The 19953-nt window shown below is 35.6% G+C and overlaps 1 protein-coding gene across 1 annotated transcript; it reads left to right on the top strand.

Annotated features, from left to right (window-relative positions):
• The first annotated feature begins 650 nt into the window (after nucleotides 1-650).
• LOC145160862 (UDP-glycosyltransferase 85C1-like) lies at nucleotides 651-2757 on the top strand. The gene is made up of 2 exons (XM_079080227.1): nucleotides 651-1183; nucleotides 1652-2757. The coding sequence occupies exons 1-2, from the start codon at nucleotides 691-693 to the stop codon at nucleotides 2596-2598; spliced, it is 1440 nt and encodes a 479-aa protein (XP_078936353.1). The 5' UTR covers nucleotides 651-690; the 3' UTR covers nucleotides 2599-2757.
• Nucleotides 2758-19953: the final 17196 nt, after the last annotated feature.

The raw sequence follows: 19953 nt of genomic DNA, 5'->3' as shown, positions 1-19953 counted from the left end.
AGCGAAATAAATCGAAATTAGTGGCATTAGATTAATATAAGGAAATCTTTAAAAAAATCCAAAATGTTACATTATTAACAAAAAAAATCATTCCTGATTTTTATTTAAAAGTACGCCCAAAAAACCGATAAACATAAACTAATACAAAGCTTATTCTGCAAATGTTTATCAATTTTTTGGGTTTTATCCTAAATAAAAAAAATAAAGAACGACTTTTTGGTTTATAAGGTTAGGTTAAACTTTAAGAATTTTCTTGAAGATTTCTTTTAAAAAAAATAACAAATACTTAATTATGCATGAAATTATCTCTTTACACATTTGTTCAACATAATAATTGCGAATGGTGGAAAACTTTGTGATTTAAATCGAAATTGCAATCGTAATTCTGAACATCCAAGATAAATGCCGAATAAATTTTAATTAAGTTACATAGTTATTAGTTTTTGATAAAATGAAAATTAATTATTTTTTAATTTCACTTGAGTTTTTAACAAGTTAATTATTTTAAATGTGTTCTGTCAACTAAAGTAATTTGTCTTTATTTCAAAATTTTCGAATTCTCTCGAATAATACAATCCATACACACACCCACCCACAATTGCACACGTAATCACATAATTGTCTTATATATAACAAGCTTCATCTAGCAATCCAAACCTACATATCATAGTTTTCTCTCACATACATACGATGGAAACTGTGCTAGTAAACAGTGAAAGCAAGGCGCATGTGGTGTTCGTACCATGTCCAGCACAAAGCCACATCAAGTGTATGCTGAAACTAGCAAGGCTACTGCACCTCAAGGGCATACACATAACCTTTGTAAACACTGAGATCAACCACAATCATTTACTCAAGTCCGGAGGGCCACACTGTCTCGATGATGAACCTGGATTCCAGTTCAAGACCATTCCTGATGGTATTCCCGATGATTTACGATGGGATAGGCTTGAACTCTCTAAGTCTATTCTAACCAACTTCTTGGGTTACTTTCTTGATCTCGTGGCTAGACTAGAGATTCCAGTTACTTGTATTATTGGTGATGGTATGACGCCTTTCACTGTTGATGCTGCGGAGACGCTTAAAGTACCAACCATGCAATTTTGGACCTTCTCTGCTAGTGCTTTCTGGGGCTATTACCAAGCTCCAAATCTAATTGAAAAAAAACTTATTCCACTTAAAGGTTAGTTTCTTTTTAAGTTGATGTATTAAAATTTTAAATTCAAATATTATCTACTTTATTTAAAAATTAAAAAGTAGAATATTCTAATGATAATTATAAGAACTTATTTTACTTAGAAATATATATTATCTATAAAAAGATTATTAACTTTGTAAGACCTATATTTTTAAAGATAACAAATTGTGTAACTCATCATGTCGGGTTCTTGAATGTGTTTTTGTTTGGAAAACTATAGATCTCAATACGTTGATTTTCAAATTATTTTTCACATTAAAGTTTGAAAGAATACACGCAGTTTTTACGGAATTCTTCATAAATATTAGTGGGCTAAAATAGATTAATAATTACTTGAAAGTTGAAATTCAGAATATTATTGCACCCCATATAAGAAATGAAATCGGATTAACACCGTTTGGAAAATGCTTACTTATTTGTTCATCATCATACTAATTCTTACTAATGTTTCAGATGAAAGTTGCCTCACCAATGGGTATCTTGAGACTATAATAGATTGGATTCCAGGTTTGGAAGCAATCCGTTTAAAGGATCTTCCAGGTTATGTTCGAACCACAGACCCAAATGATGTAGACTATAATTTTGTCATTGAGTGTGCTAAAGCAACGAGGAAGATCTCAAATATAATCATCCACACATTTGAAGATTTAGAGTCCACCGTCATTAAAGCCCTCAACCCCATATTTCCTCACATCTACACGATCGGACCGCTGGAGTTGCTACTAAAACATATACAAAATGAGCAAGAAACAAAGAAGTTGGACAATAAAGGCTATAGTTTATGGAAGGAAGAACCTGAGTGCCTTAACTGGTTGCAATCAAAGGAACCAAATTCAGTAATTTATGTAAATTTTGGTAGTCTAGCAGTGATGTCTGCACAACAATTGCTAGAGTTTGGTTGGGGAATTGCTAATAGCAACCATTATTTTCTTTGGATCATTAGGCCTAATTTGGTTGTTGGAGAGTCTATTGTCTTTCCTCAAGAACTCAAAGAGATTATTAATAAGAAAGGGTTTATCGCAAGTTGGTGTCCCCAGGAAGAAGTGTTGAACCACCCTTCAGTTGGTGGGTTCTTGACTCATTGTGGGTGGGGTTCGACCATTGAGAGCCTCACGGCTGGGGTCCCCATGTTGTGCTGGCCTTTTTTATGGGACCAACCAACAATCTGTAGGCAAATTTGCAAGGAATGGAAAGTTGGCATGGAAATCGGAGAGACTGTGAAGAGAGATGAAGTTGAGAAGCTCACAAAGGAGTTGATTGGAGGAGAGATGGGTAAACAAATGAGGATCCAGGCTATGGAGTGGAAGAAAAAGATTGAAATTGCGACAAGTCCTAATGGCTCATCTTTCTTGAATGTCGAGAAACTTGCAAATGACATTCATATGTTTTCAACCAACTAGCTAGGATTTCATATGTTCTTTTGGTTCTCAAGAATGTTGTTAAAGGTCCATCTTTAAGGGGCCAGGGAGGCCATGGCCTCCCAACTTTTTAGCCTACTAATACCTGTTGTATACATAGCCAAAGACAGGAGTTCATTAAGAAAAGCCAGTTGTGTGTCTTGTCTCTTTTACTCTTCATCTATCCATGGACCGATGTACATGTATGCCATTCATGACTCATGAGTCTGTTTTGAGAGGCTTCAAAGGCCCCATTCATGGCAGATCTAAGCACGGAGGTTGTGAGAAAGAAAGTGGTTTCTATCATTTTTCTGTATTAAAAAAAATACAAACGCATGTCTCAATTATTTTGAGAGGGAGAAAAACACCATTCAAGATTTCAAGATTTTAAAATCTTTCTATCTAATAAAACAAAAAAAGAAAATTAAAATATTTTAAAATAAAAACTTATAAAATCTTAAATTCTGATGCAGTTATCTATTGATTTAATAAATCTCATATATCCCACAAAAATCTACTTTTAATATCTCAAAGTGACAAACTCTAGCTGAAAACCACATGGTCGCCGTCTCCATCACCTCTCTGACTCTTGCCGCCTCAAGCTCTCATTGTTGCCCGTCATAGACCAAGCCGTTCATCATACTCCTCCGATAAAACTCAATGTCTCAGTACGTATTGAACTCTATCGCTTTCATGGTATATACTCGATTATATCTCCCTCGTCCACTCTCATATACTCTATCTCTTATTTAGCCTTCTCATTCTCTCTATTTGAATACGTGATAATGAAATTAACTATTTGAAAATGATATGAAAGTGTCGAATACAGGTTGTGTGCTGTAATCTTCTATATGTGTTGTCAATGTTAAAAGTATGTAAGTGTCTGCTATGGGGTATTCTCACAAGATGTTCATTAGAAATGTGATTTTACCTATGTGCCACATCACATCCACACTACATGTTCACTAGTACTTAGAAATGGTTATCACTCCATATTATTTATCTTTTTTTAAAAAAATTGACATCATATTAAATAAAAAACACACTTATTAAACATAAATAAATATTTTATAAATAAAAAAACATTAACTTGAATAAAAATAATATTTTTAAATTTCAACATATATTTTACTAATAAAAATAGTAACATTAATAAAACACTGAAATTAAAAAATACTACTTGTCGTCATCGTTGTCCTCAATGTCGGCCTCGTTCCATCGTCTGCGTCCTCATCCTCTTCATTGTCATTGTCATAATGATCTTCGAATTGTCGTTGCCATATGTAGCCGGTCAAATCATGACATAGATTGTGATGTGTTTCAGTATTTTGTATTTCCAGAAGCCTTGTAAGTATGTTGGGCTGCCAACTTGTATTACTAGAGGTGGATTGAGTATATCATTCGGAGTATATGTACAAATAGCCCTACACTCTTCTTCTATTATCATGTTATGTAAAATAACACACACTTTCATCACCTTCATCATTTTTTCCTTATCCCATGGTCGTGTTGGATGTTTGATTATTTTTCACTTTTGTTTGAGGACTCCAAACGCCCGCTCCACATCCTTCCTTGAAGATTCCTATGTTAACTTGGATAAATTTCGTTTTTCATCGGTCGGATATGAGTATGACTTGACAAATATAGCGTACTCTGGATATATCCCGTCGCCAACATATGACTTGTTTGGTACTTTACCTTGCAAAATGTCGTTAAATAACGAAGATGCTCCAAGCACATTCAAGTCATTGTTTGACCTCGCCAAACAAAAAAATGCATGCCAAAACCATAGGTCTAGTGAAACAACTTCTTCTAGTATAACAATCGGCACTCCATGATCACCTTACGTGAATTGCCCTCGCCATGCATTAGGACAGTTTTCCCAGACTCAATGTGTACAATCAAGGTTACCAAGCATTTCTTGAAAGCCATGTTTAGCTTGATGTGCGACATAGAACTGTTCGGCATCACTTCTAGTCGGATTTCCAAGTATATGTCACTATAAAGCTCTATAAAATACTCACAAAAAAGATATGTGCATTCTCGACCGGTCCTCACAGACATGTTCAAATATTCATCTGAAGCGTCTACGGCTATGCCGTATGCCAATTGTGTAAGAGCTGATGTGCATGTTTGAAATTAGTAAAACCACATTCACCTCTAGCATCCTATCTTAATTGAAAAAACTCATAATTATTTTCTAAATCTCTACCAATACGTACGAATAAATTTCTACTAATACGAAAACGATCTTCGAATTTTGATAGGTCATATAAACTATAAGTGGTAAAGTAATCACGTACCAAAAGTTCGTTTTCCACGATACGATCCAGGTTGATCGACTTTCTACATTTCTTCTCGACATTTGAACTTTCACCTCTCTGATGCATAATATCATGTGGCGCGGACAACAACGTGTGCATAATCAACTCATCATCATCAGAATGATCTTCATCGGATGAAGATGAAGAAATGACACCCAAAAAATTATTCAAACTGTTGAGTGTATTTGTTGTGAAATATTTGATGTGTATTATGTGTTTGTATATATAGGTGAAGTTTAAATCTAAAAAAATATATTTTTTTTATTTCTTAAACGGTAACAAATTGAATGCCAAACGGTCAAAATTTGAATAACCAATGAAATCGTCCTTGAACGTCTCTGACTAGCATCAATCTGCGTCATACTTACTCCTAGCGAGGGCGGTGTTCACGCGTGAACAACCCCTCCACCTAGATCCTTACGCGAGATTACCCCCATACCCCTCCACCTTATAGAGATACATATATTAATTAAAATATGCATTTATTTCTTCATTTTATTTTATTCGTTTATTTAGTACAATTATTATTTTATGGGAAATTGAGTAATCTAACCCTTATAAATGCTATTTTTACAAAAATGAGACATTTTTTTTTGTAAAGTAGCCACATTCTCCGGAACACATTATTCCGGAAAGGACTCCGAAATTCTTGGGTACGATTCCGGAACATGGTTCCAGAATACATTTTGACTTGTTTATATATATATATATATATATATATATATATATATATATATATATATATATATATATATATATATATATATATATAACAAAAAATTGAATAAGATAATGAAACTCAAAAATGATCTATGCATTAGTTTAAAAAAACAATTATGCTGATGTACAAGTAAATGACAAGATAATCTTACACATGAACTTGTTTTAAATGAGCAAGATAGTGTCATAAATGAAAGTATTTCAAATGAAAATGTTGATATTGATGATGAAAATATTAATAATGAAGATTTTAATGTTACTTATGAAAATGTTAATATTACAAATGAAAATGAAAATGAAAATGTCATGAATGATAACAATGACCAATTTATTCCATCTTTAGATATATATGATCCTAGTAATTGAGATAATCTTGATATTAAATTAATAGATATTTTGATTAAAAAGGGCCAATAAGAGAATCAAATTTTGTGTATCCTAAATATGATCTTTCTAGAAATTTCTCTTATGTTTCTTATACTAGAAAGTTAAGTAATGGTGGGACAAGTGATCGGAAATGGCTAATTTACTCTAACATGAAAGGAAAACGTGAAGGGGGTTAAAAAACGATTACTTGAAATTAATCCAAAAACATTGTTTATGCTATGTTCTTGTCATAATCTTAACCTCACGATTACTGATATGGCTCATGCTTGTGCTAAAGCCATTTTTTTGGAGTTTTGGAATGCATTTTTGTATTATTTTCAACTTCAACCACAAGATAGTCATAATTACTTGATAAAGTTTGTAACTTAACGGTAAAATCTTTATCTAATACACGTTGGGAGAGTCGAATAAAAAGTGTAAAAGCAATTAGGTTTCAAGCTCCTCATATAAGGGATGCCTTGATAGAATTATTTTTATTATGTGATGATGCAAAGTTTAAAAGTGAAGCTGAAAGTTTAGTTCATGCTATTGAAAGTTATGAATTTTTACTTGGTATCGTAATATGGTATGATATTGTTTGCTATAAATAAGTTAGTAAAAAATGCAAACCAAAACTATATGTATTGATTCCACAATTTATCTATTAAAAAATATGATGCCATTTTTTTAAAAATAATAGAAATGATGGTTATGCCCTTAGTATAGATAATGCTAAGGCCGTTGCATCGGATATGGATGTTGAACATATATTCCCAAAATAAAAAACGCCAAATTATTAGAAAAAAACAATTTGATGAAATTAATTGTGAAGATGAATTACTATCACCCGAAGAATCATTTAGAATCTAGTATTTTATACATATTTTTAATGTGACAATTGCGTCATTAGAGAGTAGATTTGAGCAATTAACAAACTTTGAAAGCATTTTTGGATTTTTATATGATTCGAAAAGGTTAAAGTCATTGGATCATATTGAACTTAAAAAAAAAATTGTACAATTTTTGTTAATAAGTTTTCTCATAATAACCTATGTGATGTGGATTTAAATGATTTTTTTATGAAACTTAAAGTATTACAAAATTCTTTGCAAAATACCTATTACTACAGCATCAACAGAAAGAAATTTTTCAAAAATAAAATTATTAAAAACTTATTTGAGATCATCAATATCACAAGAAAGATTAAATGGTTATGCAATGTTATGCATTTAAAAGGATTTTTGGATAATATTGAACTTGATTCTATAATTGATGAATTTTCATCTAAAAAACTCGTAAATGTAAATTTCTTTTGTTTTCTTTGTTATGTTTATGTATTAGGGTTGAGAGCGTATTTTGTCCTTTTTATTTTGTTATTTTGTATTAATAGTTGCTAGGTTATTTGGCTTCCAGGGGCCTGAGCCGAAGTCTTATCTTTCCATCGGTGGGGAGTCCCCAACCTTAAATTGTATTATTTTTTTAATTAATAAATATTTTCGGAGGTTCCGCCCTAATTTACCTAAAAAATTATAAGGGCCCCAATTTTTTTTTCCTGGGCCCCAAAATTTTCTACGACCGTCCCCGATGACAGATTTCCAAAATTGTACGTCTTTGTATCATGTAAAAACAATTTAACTATGAATATGCAGGGTCAAAATTGAGAGGGGGTGCACCCACTATTTTTTCTTGGGGTTGGGGTTCAACTGTCCAAGTCACTTCAAGAAGGGAATGGCAAGAAAAATGGTATTCATCACTTTAGTCAAAACCTTTCCTTTTGTATATAGCAGAGATTCAACATATTTCTTTTGCGTATGGTTGAGTGTTGGGGAAAGACCACCACGTTGAATGTTCCAGAAGAGATTAAAATTCATTTGTTTACTTAGAGTAAGCATTGTGCCGACTTTTGTAGTTTTAATTGCCTTGAGTGGTGTGTTTTTCATTTTATTGCTTGTAAGTTATAATTTCCCAATCTAGCTCCTCGCTAGACGATGTTTCTTGGTTTATAAAATTTATCGCCACTCTAAAAATACTGAAATGACTAAAAAAACCTACAAAATAGTTGGTTGTCAATTTGTGACATAAAACGTTTTGTGGATTACAAGTATATTATATAATGACCAAATAGTCAAGCATTTCTTGGAGCTAGAAAGGGAAGCAAAATCTAAGGAGAAGGGCTGGACAACAACAAAAACAAATTTCCAGTCTTCCCGACTCATAGGTTTGGACTCGAGTATTTTTTAGTAAAATCCCTTCAAGATTTCATTGAAAAACAATCTTATATGTTTATTCCAACCTTAATTCCTTGGAATAATTGGTTGCACATTAAAGTGAATTATTTTTTTGGCGATTACTCTTAAGTCGTATACCACTTGCTTCTAATTTAGTTAAAAGTGGGGATATCATCAACTTGATGACCTATTTTCCACTCACATGAAGATCTTGATGAACACGTTTTTCTTGGCTGCTTTCTTACATCGTAAATATGGTTATGGGCCTTCAATTGGTGTAGTATCTCAACTGAGCCGATTCTTAGTTTCGAAGACATGTTATTGGCAACTACTACCTGTTATGGTGATCATTGTAAGTAAAGAAATATAATTTTGACTTTGATTGATACTATTTTTTGGTTTGTTTGGTAAGCAAGAAATGAAGAAGTTAAAAAAAATCTAAAGTTTAATTTTTTAGAACTTGACAGATAACATCCATCTGTCCTTATTTTCTTGGGTTGAAAATCAAGGCAAATACTGTTTGTGAATATCTGAGACTAGACAAATTGGCGTGTTCTGGTCCAGATCATATTTCCTTGGAGTGCTGTCTAAGTTCTAGAAATCCTTGAGAAATAAGGAATATGTTTAATAGGAAAGTTTAAGTTATCTTTCTTATAGAATCATAGTTTAATACTAATATGTTTGTTTAGTATAAAATCGATGATTGATACCTCCTATAATTAAAAGTTGAGTGTATTGAAGTTTTAGAGTAATATTTATTCAATAAAGATTGTGGGTTTATGTAACCCAATTCTTTTTCTTCCTTTCATATTTGACTTTAATTGGTTTCAGAGTAAACATGTTTCACCTGATCAGAGATTCTGTGTTGTGAATTCCTATGTTTCTGTTACGGCGGGCTCTCGTACGATAGAAGGAACCGGTGTGGAGAACTTGAACAGAAAACCTCTCTTTTATTTGATGCAATTTCTATGCATCAAGTGAAATCAACGACAATACCTTTAATTGTTTGAAGCCCTCCTTTTTTAATTGTGGAATCTAAACAAATGATCAGTTCAGAAATCAGAACCTATGCCTGTGTAGAGAAACTGAGCAGTGCACCATCTATTTCTAGTTTATATTTCAATTAGAACTCATTTAGTGCCCTCCTGTGAAGTCCTTTACCCATTTCCTGTTCAGAATTCGGTGACCTTTTCCAGTTTTGAGATTGAAAACCTACATATATATATATATATATATATATATATATATATATATATATACATACATATATATATATATATATATATATATATATATATATATATATATATATGTATATATATATATATATATATATATATATATATATATATATATATATATTGATGGGTTTTGAACATTACAACATTCCTATGTGCACATGCAACCCTAATATTATGCTTTGGATCTAGGTTTTTCTCAAGTTATACAAACAAATAAGATTTCCAAAGCAATAACCCTAATTCTAATATATATAAAACGAAATTAATAGGGTTTAGATCTCACCTCTCTTGTTATATTGTAATAACAACTAATGCTTCTTCAATTCCTTGACCTTTGAAAGCCTAGTGCCCCAAGCGTTGCACCTCTAATGGAGTCACAAACACCACAAGCAAAGAATGAGGGAGAAGGAGGCAGAAATCGGCTAGGGTTTCTCTTACAAGGTAGGCAGGCCGATTTCTTGAGGCTAGGGTTTCCTTTTATAGTTAAGGTTGCTAGGGTTTTCAACTGGAAATCCTAATTCCCTTGCTTAGGCCCTAAGTAATCCATGGACCCCCATGTGATAGGCCTTGGACGAAAACTCTATGGGGCTTGCCATTGATTTTCGTCCACTCTCCATCAATAGAGTCTAATAGCCCAAAACTACAACTATCACTGATTTACATTATCAGTCCCCATTCATTTAATCAGTTCCTTTAACCACTAAAATAATTCCAAATTAATTTCTGATCAATACTAGTTAAATAATATGATTTCTAATTAATATATTATTCTTATAATATATTAATAAACCATTTAATAACCTCTTTCTCCAAAACTCATCCTGTCCAGTTGCTATGGTGAAGGCAACCCAAAAGGACCATGATACTATCAGATCAAGTACATACCAATCATAGTTATGGGGTTAGACACCTAATCCAACAGTCTCCCACTTAGATAAGTCTAACAACTATAACTCCAAGTATGACTTCAAAATCCAAGTAACAATCGTAGCTTTCAAAAGCCGTTGTCGAACTCTGACCTAGTCAATGACGTGTCCTTTAGATAAGGGATTATATAATCCTCTGTTCTACAAGATATCGTGTGGACAAAGACATGGAATATAATCATTCTCAATGTCCAACAACTTGTTTCCCGATTTCTGATTTGTTTGACAAGGAACTTAATTGAACACACCAATTCAGTCCTGACTGGTCCCGACACATAAGTCAACACAAAATCATCGAGGGGCCCAAGATATCGCTTTTTCCGTTAGGGCAAAAGGGACAGATAAACTTTGACGTATATGCTTGTACTATTTACTCATCAAATCGTACACAACAATACGTTTTATAACATCAAGTTACTGATGCGTTTATGCATTATCAATGCACAACCAACTCTTAAACAACAACTCCTATATCTCGGTTCAAAGATAATTCGATATTATCGTCTCACAATCGTGATAATGTAACATCCCAAAACTTAAGACCAACAATTTCATTTTTAATTTAATAATTATAAAACCAATTGTCTGAAAACATCGATAGTATCAACTCATATCAAAACCCATGTATCAATAGGCAAAACATGTCATGATAAAACAACATCATAGTATAAATCCCAAAGATCTCCTGTGCGGAAAACGTATTATGAGGCGCTGCGATCATGTCGACTCCTTTCCCTTCGAAGAGGAAGTACCTGAAACCAAAACTGATAATCGTAAGCACAAAGCTTAGGGAGTTCCCCCATCATACCATATACCATACAATAACATACTGCCTAGCATATCCGGGTGTTGGCCTACCCCTTCGGTCTCTTTTAACCGATAATCGCCTAGCATATCAGGGTGCTGGCCTACCCCTTCGGTCTCTTTCAAACGGTAACTGCCTAGCATATCTGGGTGCTGGCCTACCCCTTCGGTCTCTTTCAATCGGTAATGGGGACTATTTCACCCCTATCACTACCACATATCATCCTAATACATAAACACATAAGTCACATACTGCCTAGCATATCTGGGTGCTGGCCTACTCCTTCAGTCCTTTTGACCGGTTACGGAGTCTATCCCACCCCTCCTACCACTATAACATAATATCATAGCATACTAGCACATAAAGCATAACACATAGTAGCATACCAGACAATTATCACAAAGACAATCATCTCTACTATAATCAGCTACTAGTAGGCCATCATTGGTGCCTTCGACCCACTTCTACTGGAAGGTAACTCACCTCGAATATCAGAAAGTAGCTGTAAATCCTCGGCTCCAACAAATAAACCAACTCAAGCTTCTATACATAAAAGATTTCCTTAATTAACATTTCATACTCATAACCCCCTTAAGGGTCAACTTGGTCCTAGTCCAAGTCAAAGTCGAAGTCAAAGTCAAAGTTAATGCTCCGAGTTGACTCAACTCGTCGAGTTCACTCCTCAACTCGCCGAGTCCCCATAAATCACAGAATCGTGAAATCACGATCCAACTCGTCAAGCTTTTCCGTCAACTCGCCGAGTTCCTCCTTCTCAACAGAATCGAGACTTTCCAGTACAACTCGTCGAGTCCCCTTGTGGACTCGTCGAGTTCCGTCTCTCTTCAGGAAATCAAGAAAACCCTAGCTAACTCGCCGAGTCATCTCTTCAACTCGCCAAGTTTACTCAGTAATCAAAAAGTTCGGGGGACCACGATCCAACTCGCCGAGTTGGGTAAACAACTCACCGAGTTTCCTTAGTCTTAACTCATTCAGTCACTTCTAAGTGAGTCTAATGCCTCCAAACCATAGATCTAGTCCCCTTAGGATGAGATACCACGTGAAGTTGCTAACTTTACGTCCATGCATGGTATCAAGAGGCTAAAAACCCTAAAACTAAGCTTTATAAGGGCCTAGGGCATGGAGGAGGACCAAGACTTGATAAAGCAGACAACTTTATGTCTCAATAGTCCATGAAATGACTAGATCTGAAGTCATAACTTCATAATATGTTCAACTCCTTAAATGACACCAAAACAAGCTACTAAGACCATAAACTTCTCAAAGAAGAGATCTAGAAAATAAATAGTCAAGGCATCGACGTTATACCTCCAAATGGTTGCCACAACACTGAAGATCCCGGATCTAAAGCTTCTCCCTTCAACCTTGCACCACCAACTTCACACTCTTTCAAGAAAAGCACCAAAGAACACTCTTAAGGCTCACTTACACTCAAAATGGGGAAAGAGGCACGACTAGGGTTTGCTCTGGACTGAGGGGAAAATAAGGGAGGCCACAATGAAACATTAAGGCCTTTAAATAGGGTGAAAAACCCTGAAAATTAGGGTTTCCTTTCTGCCAGCCTTCTCGTCGAGTAGGTTTCTTAACCCACGTCCCAAATAATTCCTACTCGACGAGTTTGGGGCTTCCAACTCGTTGAGTTCCTCTATATTATGATTTTCAATACATACCAGAATCCAGGCGTCACAAATCTCCCCCACTTATCTCAGAATTCGTCCTCAAAGTCTGCAGCGGCTGGAAATAGCTCTGGGTAGTGCTCCCACATCTCATCTTCCGACTCCCACGTCCATTCCGAGCCCTTGCGGTGTTGTCACTGCACATTCACCAACTCCACCCTCTTGTTCCTCGGATCCTTCGTCTTCCTATCGAGAATGGCTACTGGTCTCTCGATGTAGTTCAGGCTGTCATTCACGTGAATGTCCTCTAAAGGCACAACTGCAGAGTCATCCACTAAGCACTTCCACAGTTGGGAGACATGAAAAGTGTTGTGGATCTGACTAAGCTCGGCTGGAAAATCCAGTTGATACACAACCCAGCCCACCCAAGGCAAGACCCTGAACGAACTAATGTATCTGGGGCCGAACTTTCCCCGCTTCCTGAACCGGATGACATCTTTCCAAGGTGACATCTTCACGAGGACCATATCTCCAACCTGAAAATCTAGGTATGATCGACGTCTGTCGGCGTAGCTCTTCAGCCGACTCTGGGCTGTCTGGAGTCTACTCCGGACCTGTTGGATATTCTTTATCATCTCGAGTACCACTTCGATACTCCCCATGACCATCTGTCCCACCTCACCCCAACATATCGCGATCCTGCACTCCCTCCTATAAAGCATCTAGAAGGGAGGACGATCGATGCTGACGTAGTAGCTATTATTGTAGGAAAACTCTGCCAAGGGAAGGTAGGAATCCCAACTACCACCAAAGTCTAGAACGCACGCCCGCAACATATCCTCCAAGGTATGGATGGTCCGGTCGCTCTGGCCATCCATACCTCGTATCATAGTTATCGACTTCTTGAAAACACATGCATTTTAAAATACGTCAACATAAAGTTGGTGAGTCCACAGGTTTTGACTCCATATAAAAATAATACATTTTCCAAGTTCCAAAACTATAGTTTTGAAAGTATCATTTTGACTCTCCAACGTTTAGTATATATATCCTAGGTATAAAAGTTTACTTACCAAATAAGTAGTTTACCTATAAGTCTCATATACTATAAATATAAGTGTTTGTAATTCCGTACATACGAAAGTTGCTACGTGTAAATCTTATTTCAATTCTATACGAGTAAAAACCGCAACGTATAAATCTATTTCAGTTCTATACGAGTAAAACCGCTATGTATAAATCTATTTCAATTCTATACGAGTAAAAACCGGTACGTATAAATCTATTACAATTCTATACGAGTAAAACCGCTACGTATAAATCTATTTCAATTCTATACGAGTTAAACCGCTACGTATAAATCTATTTCAATTCTATACGAGTATGTGTGTTAGGTATAATTATCTACTTAATATACAAGTAGTATACGTACCAATTTCTTGTACTTAGAGTATAAGTGTTTGGGAAACTTATACTTAACATTAATACTTGTATAACGACAAAGTATAATGCTTCTAACAATTTGCTACCATGAGTCTGTAACCGCGACTATATGACTAGTTTCAAACCTCTGCTTGATGCTACAAGTTTCGCATCTTAAGATAAGTTCTGCACGCTTCATCATCGTCGGAACAATAAACAAATAAAAGGACAGTTCGTCACTCGCACACCGTTGTGTTGTACCTAGCAACCACGAGTGGGTTTGTCAACCCGTATCTTATTCATACACGACTTCCTCGCTCAGAGGATTTTCCCTAAGATTTCCAATCTTAGTTGATGAATACAATAACTCATGTAGACTTGTCGAGTTCCGTTAGTTCTAGTAGTAAAAACATATTCGTGTCTAAAACCCTAAGTTATTAGACTATGCTTTAAGCATTTACTCCTAATATTTATAATAGTTAGGCAGTACAACAACTATAATTTGAGTTAAAACCAGGTTTTATCTTGACATAAAACAACAATAACAACGTACATATCAATTAACATATAGAACTTCCGAGTATAACTTTGGAACTATATCGCACACAAAATATATATAGAATCCTAAGTATAACTCAAGATCTACATTAGTATACTACTATAACAATAACATACTAACAAGTTTACGATAGTTGTATAGATACAAAATAATTATATCCCGATTAATGAACATACTATCATATAAATATAGTATTAACTTGTATTGAATATTTAGCATGCGTTTTCCCACGAAAATATTAGAAAGTGGGGCCGTGAAACTCACCCTAGTAGCGTGATTTTATGTAATCTAACTGAAAACGTTCAGCGGTTCGCGATCACCGGGCTCGGGATGCAAGATGGCTTCAACAAATGACAGAGAGGAGGTCGGACTTGCTATTTATAGGTTGTCCAAGACAAGTTCACGTCGTGAACTTGAGGTTCACGTCGTGAATTTGAGCTGAGTCATGTCGTAGACTTGCCATTTGCGTCCTAGCTTCGGAAGGTGTCACGATTCTAGTTTCACGTCGTGTCTTTGATGTTCACGTCGTGAGGATTGAACACCTCATTCCCGTAGACTTCGCACGTGTTTTCTAGCTCCGAAATGTGTCCTGGACTACTTTCATGTCGTGAATCTAATATTCACATCGTGAATCCAGACAGCTAGGGTTTCCTGCCACGTGTCATGCTCTAAGACAGCTGCATCTTCGGAAGGTCATCACTTTTGCATACGAACTCCGTTTTTGACGTTCTTTATATCCACGCGTAGGTAATTCCGAGTTCTACAAATATATATTAGATTCCAATAGCTAATTCTAAGCCTATTCTAAATTCCTCTTGTTATAGAGATTTTATAGTGTTTGGTTTATCATAACTTCTTCACGCGAAGTCAGATTTTGATGTTCTCTATATTTTTGGAATCGTATGGACGTATACTTTGATTTATACTATAAAGTATGTATGAAAGTTCATATTTATATTAGAATTATCATGATTACATAGTGGGTTTACTACATTACCTGTTTTGACAAAATCACATTACATGATTGGTATAATCACATGTGATTGTTATTGACCTATTTTGACTAGTGTTACATTCTCCCCCGTTAGAATAATTTCGTCCCGAAATTTATCTTGTGGATGAGGTTTTGTTAAATAGTTGGGGGTATTTTTGTTTCATCTGATCTTCACATTTCCAAGTAAATTCAGGTCCTCGTAAAGAGTTCCATCGAACTTTCACTATGGGAATACGGCTTTGTTTTAATCATTTGGCGTATCGATCCATGATTTTGACAGGTTCTCTACAAAGTTGAGTTTGGTATTGACTTGTATCTCGTCGAGAGGTACAACAAGAGTGTCATCGGATAGACATCTTTTGACTTTTGACACGTGAAAAACATCGTGTACATTGCTTAGCTCTTGAGGTAACTTGATTTGGTATGCAACAAAACCAATTCTTGCTAGAAAAAGGTCCTATATACCGTGGGTTTAGATTGCCTCGTTTCCTGAATCGAATTACGACTTTCCAAGGAGAGACCTTCAACATTACTCCATCTCGAACTTGGAATTCCAAAGGCTTACGTCATACGTCAGCATAGCTCTTCTGACGATCACGTGCTGCCTTTAATCGATCCTTAATTTGCACGATCTTTTGAGTTTGTCTCGTGGATTATTTCTGGCTCGGCACATAAGGTATCACCTATATGTTCTCTGGCCAATTGTGTGTCTCCAACTTCTCAGTGCAAAAACTACAGCTCCTAATTCAAGGTCCTGGGTAGTGTAATTATTCTCATGCACCTTAAGTTGTCGTGATGCGTAGGCGATAAATTTTCCTCTTCGCATCAACTCACATCCCAATCCTTGACTTGATACGTCGCAGTATACGACGAAATCTTCTGTCCCATCTGGAAGGGATAGGATTGGTGTACTACACAACATTTTTTTTTAGTTTCTGGAAAGAAACTTCTTGTTTTTCTTCTGTGTTGAACTTCATATCTTTCTGTGTTAGTGTTCTAAGTGGCTTGGCTACCTCAACGAAATTTTCTATGAATCTACGGTAATATCCTGCAAGTCCTAAGAATTGACGCACTTCTATTGGCATCTTTGGTGCTTCCCAATTCTTGATTGCTTCAATCTTGGAGGGTTCGACATGAATTCCTTTGTTACTAACTACATGTTCTAAAAATTGTACTTCTCTAATCCAAAACTCACATTTGGAGAATTTGGCTTACAACTTTTCTGTTCTCAGTAGTTCCAAGATTATTTGCAAGTGTTGGCCGTGTTATTCCTTGGTTCGTGAATATATCAATATATCATCGATAACTACTATCACGAATTTATACAAGTACGCTTTGCAAACACTATTCATGAGGTCCATGAACATTGTTGGAGAGTTGGTCAATCCAAAGGAATAACTAAGAACTCTTAATGACCATATCGAGTCGTAAATGTTGTTTTCGGAACATCGTCTTCTTGTACTCCAAGTTGATGGTATCCTGATTTGAGATCTATCTTTAATCTTCTAGAATCTTCAGGTGTTTTAGTCTATCAACCACCGTATCCAAGTTTAGTTGTGCATCGGTCTGACCAAAATTAAACATAGGTGATCAGTCTACATTTAGTTGTGGTTCAGACCATGTACAATAAAACTCGATTATGGACTTTGACCTAGAACATTGCATTGTATTGCTATCGAGGGTTTAGGTTTTCTATATTTTTGGGTTATACATGTGTTCTCATCGTGGGACTGAGTTCATACATAACTCTATATATTTGTGTTTGTTGTATTCACAGGTATTATTAATTATTGTTTTCGTTACTTCGGGTCTAGCTGATAAGGCACCGTCCAGTCAGGACAATCGGTGGGTAGGATCATTTAAGCATATAGCCGTTCTGAAATCTAGCAACCCAAGCGACGTGTCTATCCTGTCACCGCTCCCGTAAGTAGTCCTTTAGTAGTATAATTAATAATACTTTATATTTTAGGCTAAGGGATATACCTAAACCTCACAAAGTAAGCCCTCAACTATAGTCGTGCTTTCCTAAGAAAGTACTAGTTCACTATAGTCAATGGCTCTGATACCAATCTGTCACACCCCGGCCGTCGGCGGAAACACCAGGCGGTGTAACGTCATTTCTCGTATCATAGTTATCAACTTCCTGAAAACACATGCATTTTTAAATACGTCAACATAAAGTTGGTGAGTCCACAGGTTTTGACTCCATATAAAAATAATACATTTTCCAAGTTTCAAAAGTATAGTTTTGAAAGTATCATTTTGACTCTCCAACGTTTAGTATATATATCCTAGGTATAAAATTTTACTTACCAAATAAGTAGTTTACGTATAAGTCTCATATACTATAAATATAAGTGTTTGTAATTCCATACAAACGAAAGTTGCTACGTATAAATCTTATTTCAATTCTATACGAGTAAAAACTGCTACATATAAATCTATTTCAATTCTATACGAGTAAAACTGCTACGTATAAATCTATTTCAATTGTCTGTAAGTAAAAACCGCTACGTATAAATCTATTTCAATTCTATACGAGTAAAACCGCTACATATAAATCTATTTCAATTCTATACGAGTAAAACCGCTACGTATAAATCTATTTCAATTCTATATGAGTATGTGTGTTAGGTATAATTATGTACTTAATATACAAGTAGTATACGTACCAGTTTCTTGTACTTAGAGTATAAGTGTTTGGGAAACTTATACTTAACATTAATACTTGTATAATGACAAAGTATAATGCTTCTAACAATTTGCTACCATGAGTCCGTAACCGCGACTATATGACTAGTTTCAAACCTCTGCTTGATGCTACAAGTTTCGCATCTTAAGATAAGTTTTGCACGCTTCATCAACGTCGGAACAATAAACAAATAAAAGGACAGTTCGTTACTCGCACACAGTTGTGTTGTAGCTAGCAACCACGAGTGGGGTTGTCAACCCGTATCTTATTCATACACGACTTCCTCTCTCACACGGGATTAGCGGTTACAGGTTAGAGGATTTTCCCTAAGATTTCCAATCTTAGTTGATGAATACAATAACTCATGTAGACTTGTCGAGTTCCGTTAGTTCTAGTAGTAAAAACATATTCGTGTCTAAAACCCTAAGTTATTAGACTATGCTTTAAGCATTACTCCTAATATTTATAATACTTAGACAGTACAACAACTATAATTTGAGTTAAAACCAGGTTTTATCTTGACATAAAACCAACAATAACAACATATAATGTTCCTAGTTTTATCTTGACATAAAACAACAATAACAACGTACATATCAATTAACATATAGAACTTCCGAGTATAACTCTAGAACTATATCGCACAAAAAATATATATAGAACTTCCGCTTCATGCAGGGCCACCGGTAATCAGGACGAAGATCTCTATACATCTTCGTCGCCCTGGGATGGATGGAAAATATGGATTTGTGCGCCTCCTCCATCAGGATTTGGTGCATACCAGCAGCATACGGGACCCACACTCTGCGATGGAGTGTCAACATCCCGCGGCTATCATAGTGGAACGAGGAAATCTGACCCACGATATGCTCACTCTTCTGTTGTTCTTCTTTCATAGCCTCTTGTTGGGCCTCCCGAATCCGCTCCAAAAGTGGAGTCACTACTGTCATCCTCTGGCAGATGTCTCTGATCAGGGTCGTGAATGCCTTGCGGCTAAGTGCATCGACCACAACGTTGGCCTTCCGTGGGTGGTAGAGGATCTCACAATCGTAATCCTTCACCACATCCAACCACCGTCGCTGCCTCATGTTCAGATTTGGCTGGTCTATCTAGTACCTCAAACTCTTGTGATCTGTGTAAATGGTACAACGGACCCCATAGAGGTAGTGTCGCTAAATCTTGAGGGCAAAAACAATGACCCCCAACTCTAGGTCGTGCATCGGGTAATTCGCCTTGTGAGGCTTCTGTTGGATAAGGTGTCTAAGTTCATAACTATATTTGGTATGTACTTGACCAGAGAGTAGCATGGTCCATTTGGGTTGCATTTCACCGGAACAATTTGTAAGGATGGACTTTTGAGAAGAGGTTATTTATGATTTATTAATATATTATAAGTTCTAATATATTAATGTGAAATCATATTATTTAATTAGTATTGATCAAGAAT

The sequence above is a fragment of the Lactuca virosa genome, chromosome 1 (assembly GCF_052849685.1).
Source record: "Lactuca virosa cultivar CGN04683 chromosome 1, Lactuca_virosa_CGN04683_v6, whole genome shotgun sequence".
In the NCBI taxonomy this organism is placed as follows: domain Eukaryota; kingdom Viridiplantae; phylum Streptophyta; class Magnoliopsida; order Asterales; family Asteraceae; genus Lactuca; species Lactuca virosa.
Note: the sequence above shows the minus strand (reverse complement) of the source record. Positions and strands in the feature narration are given on the sequence as shown.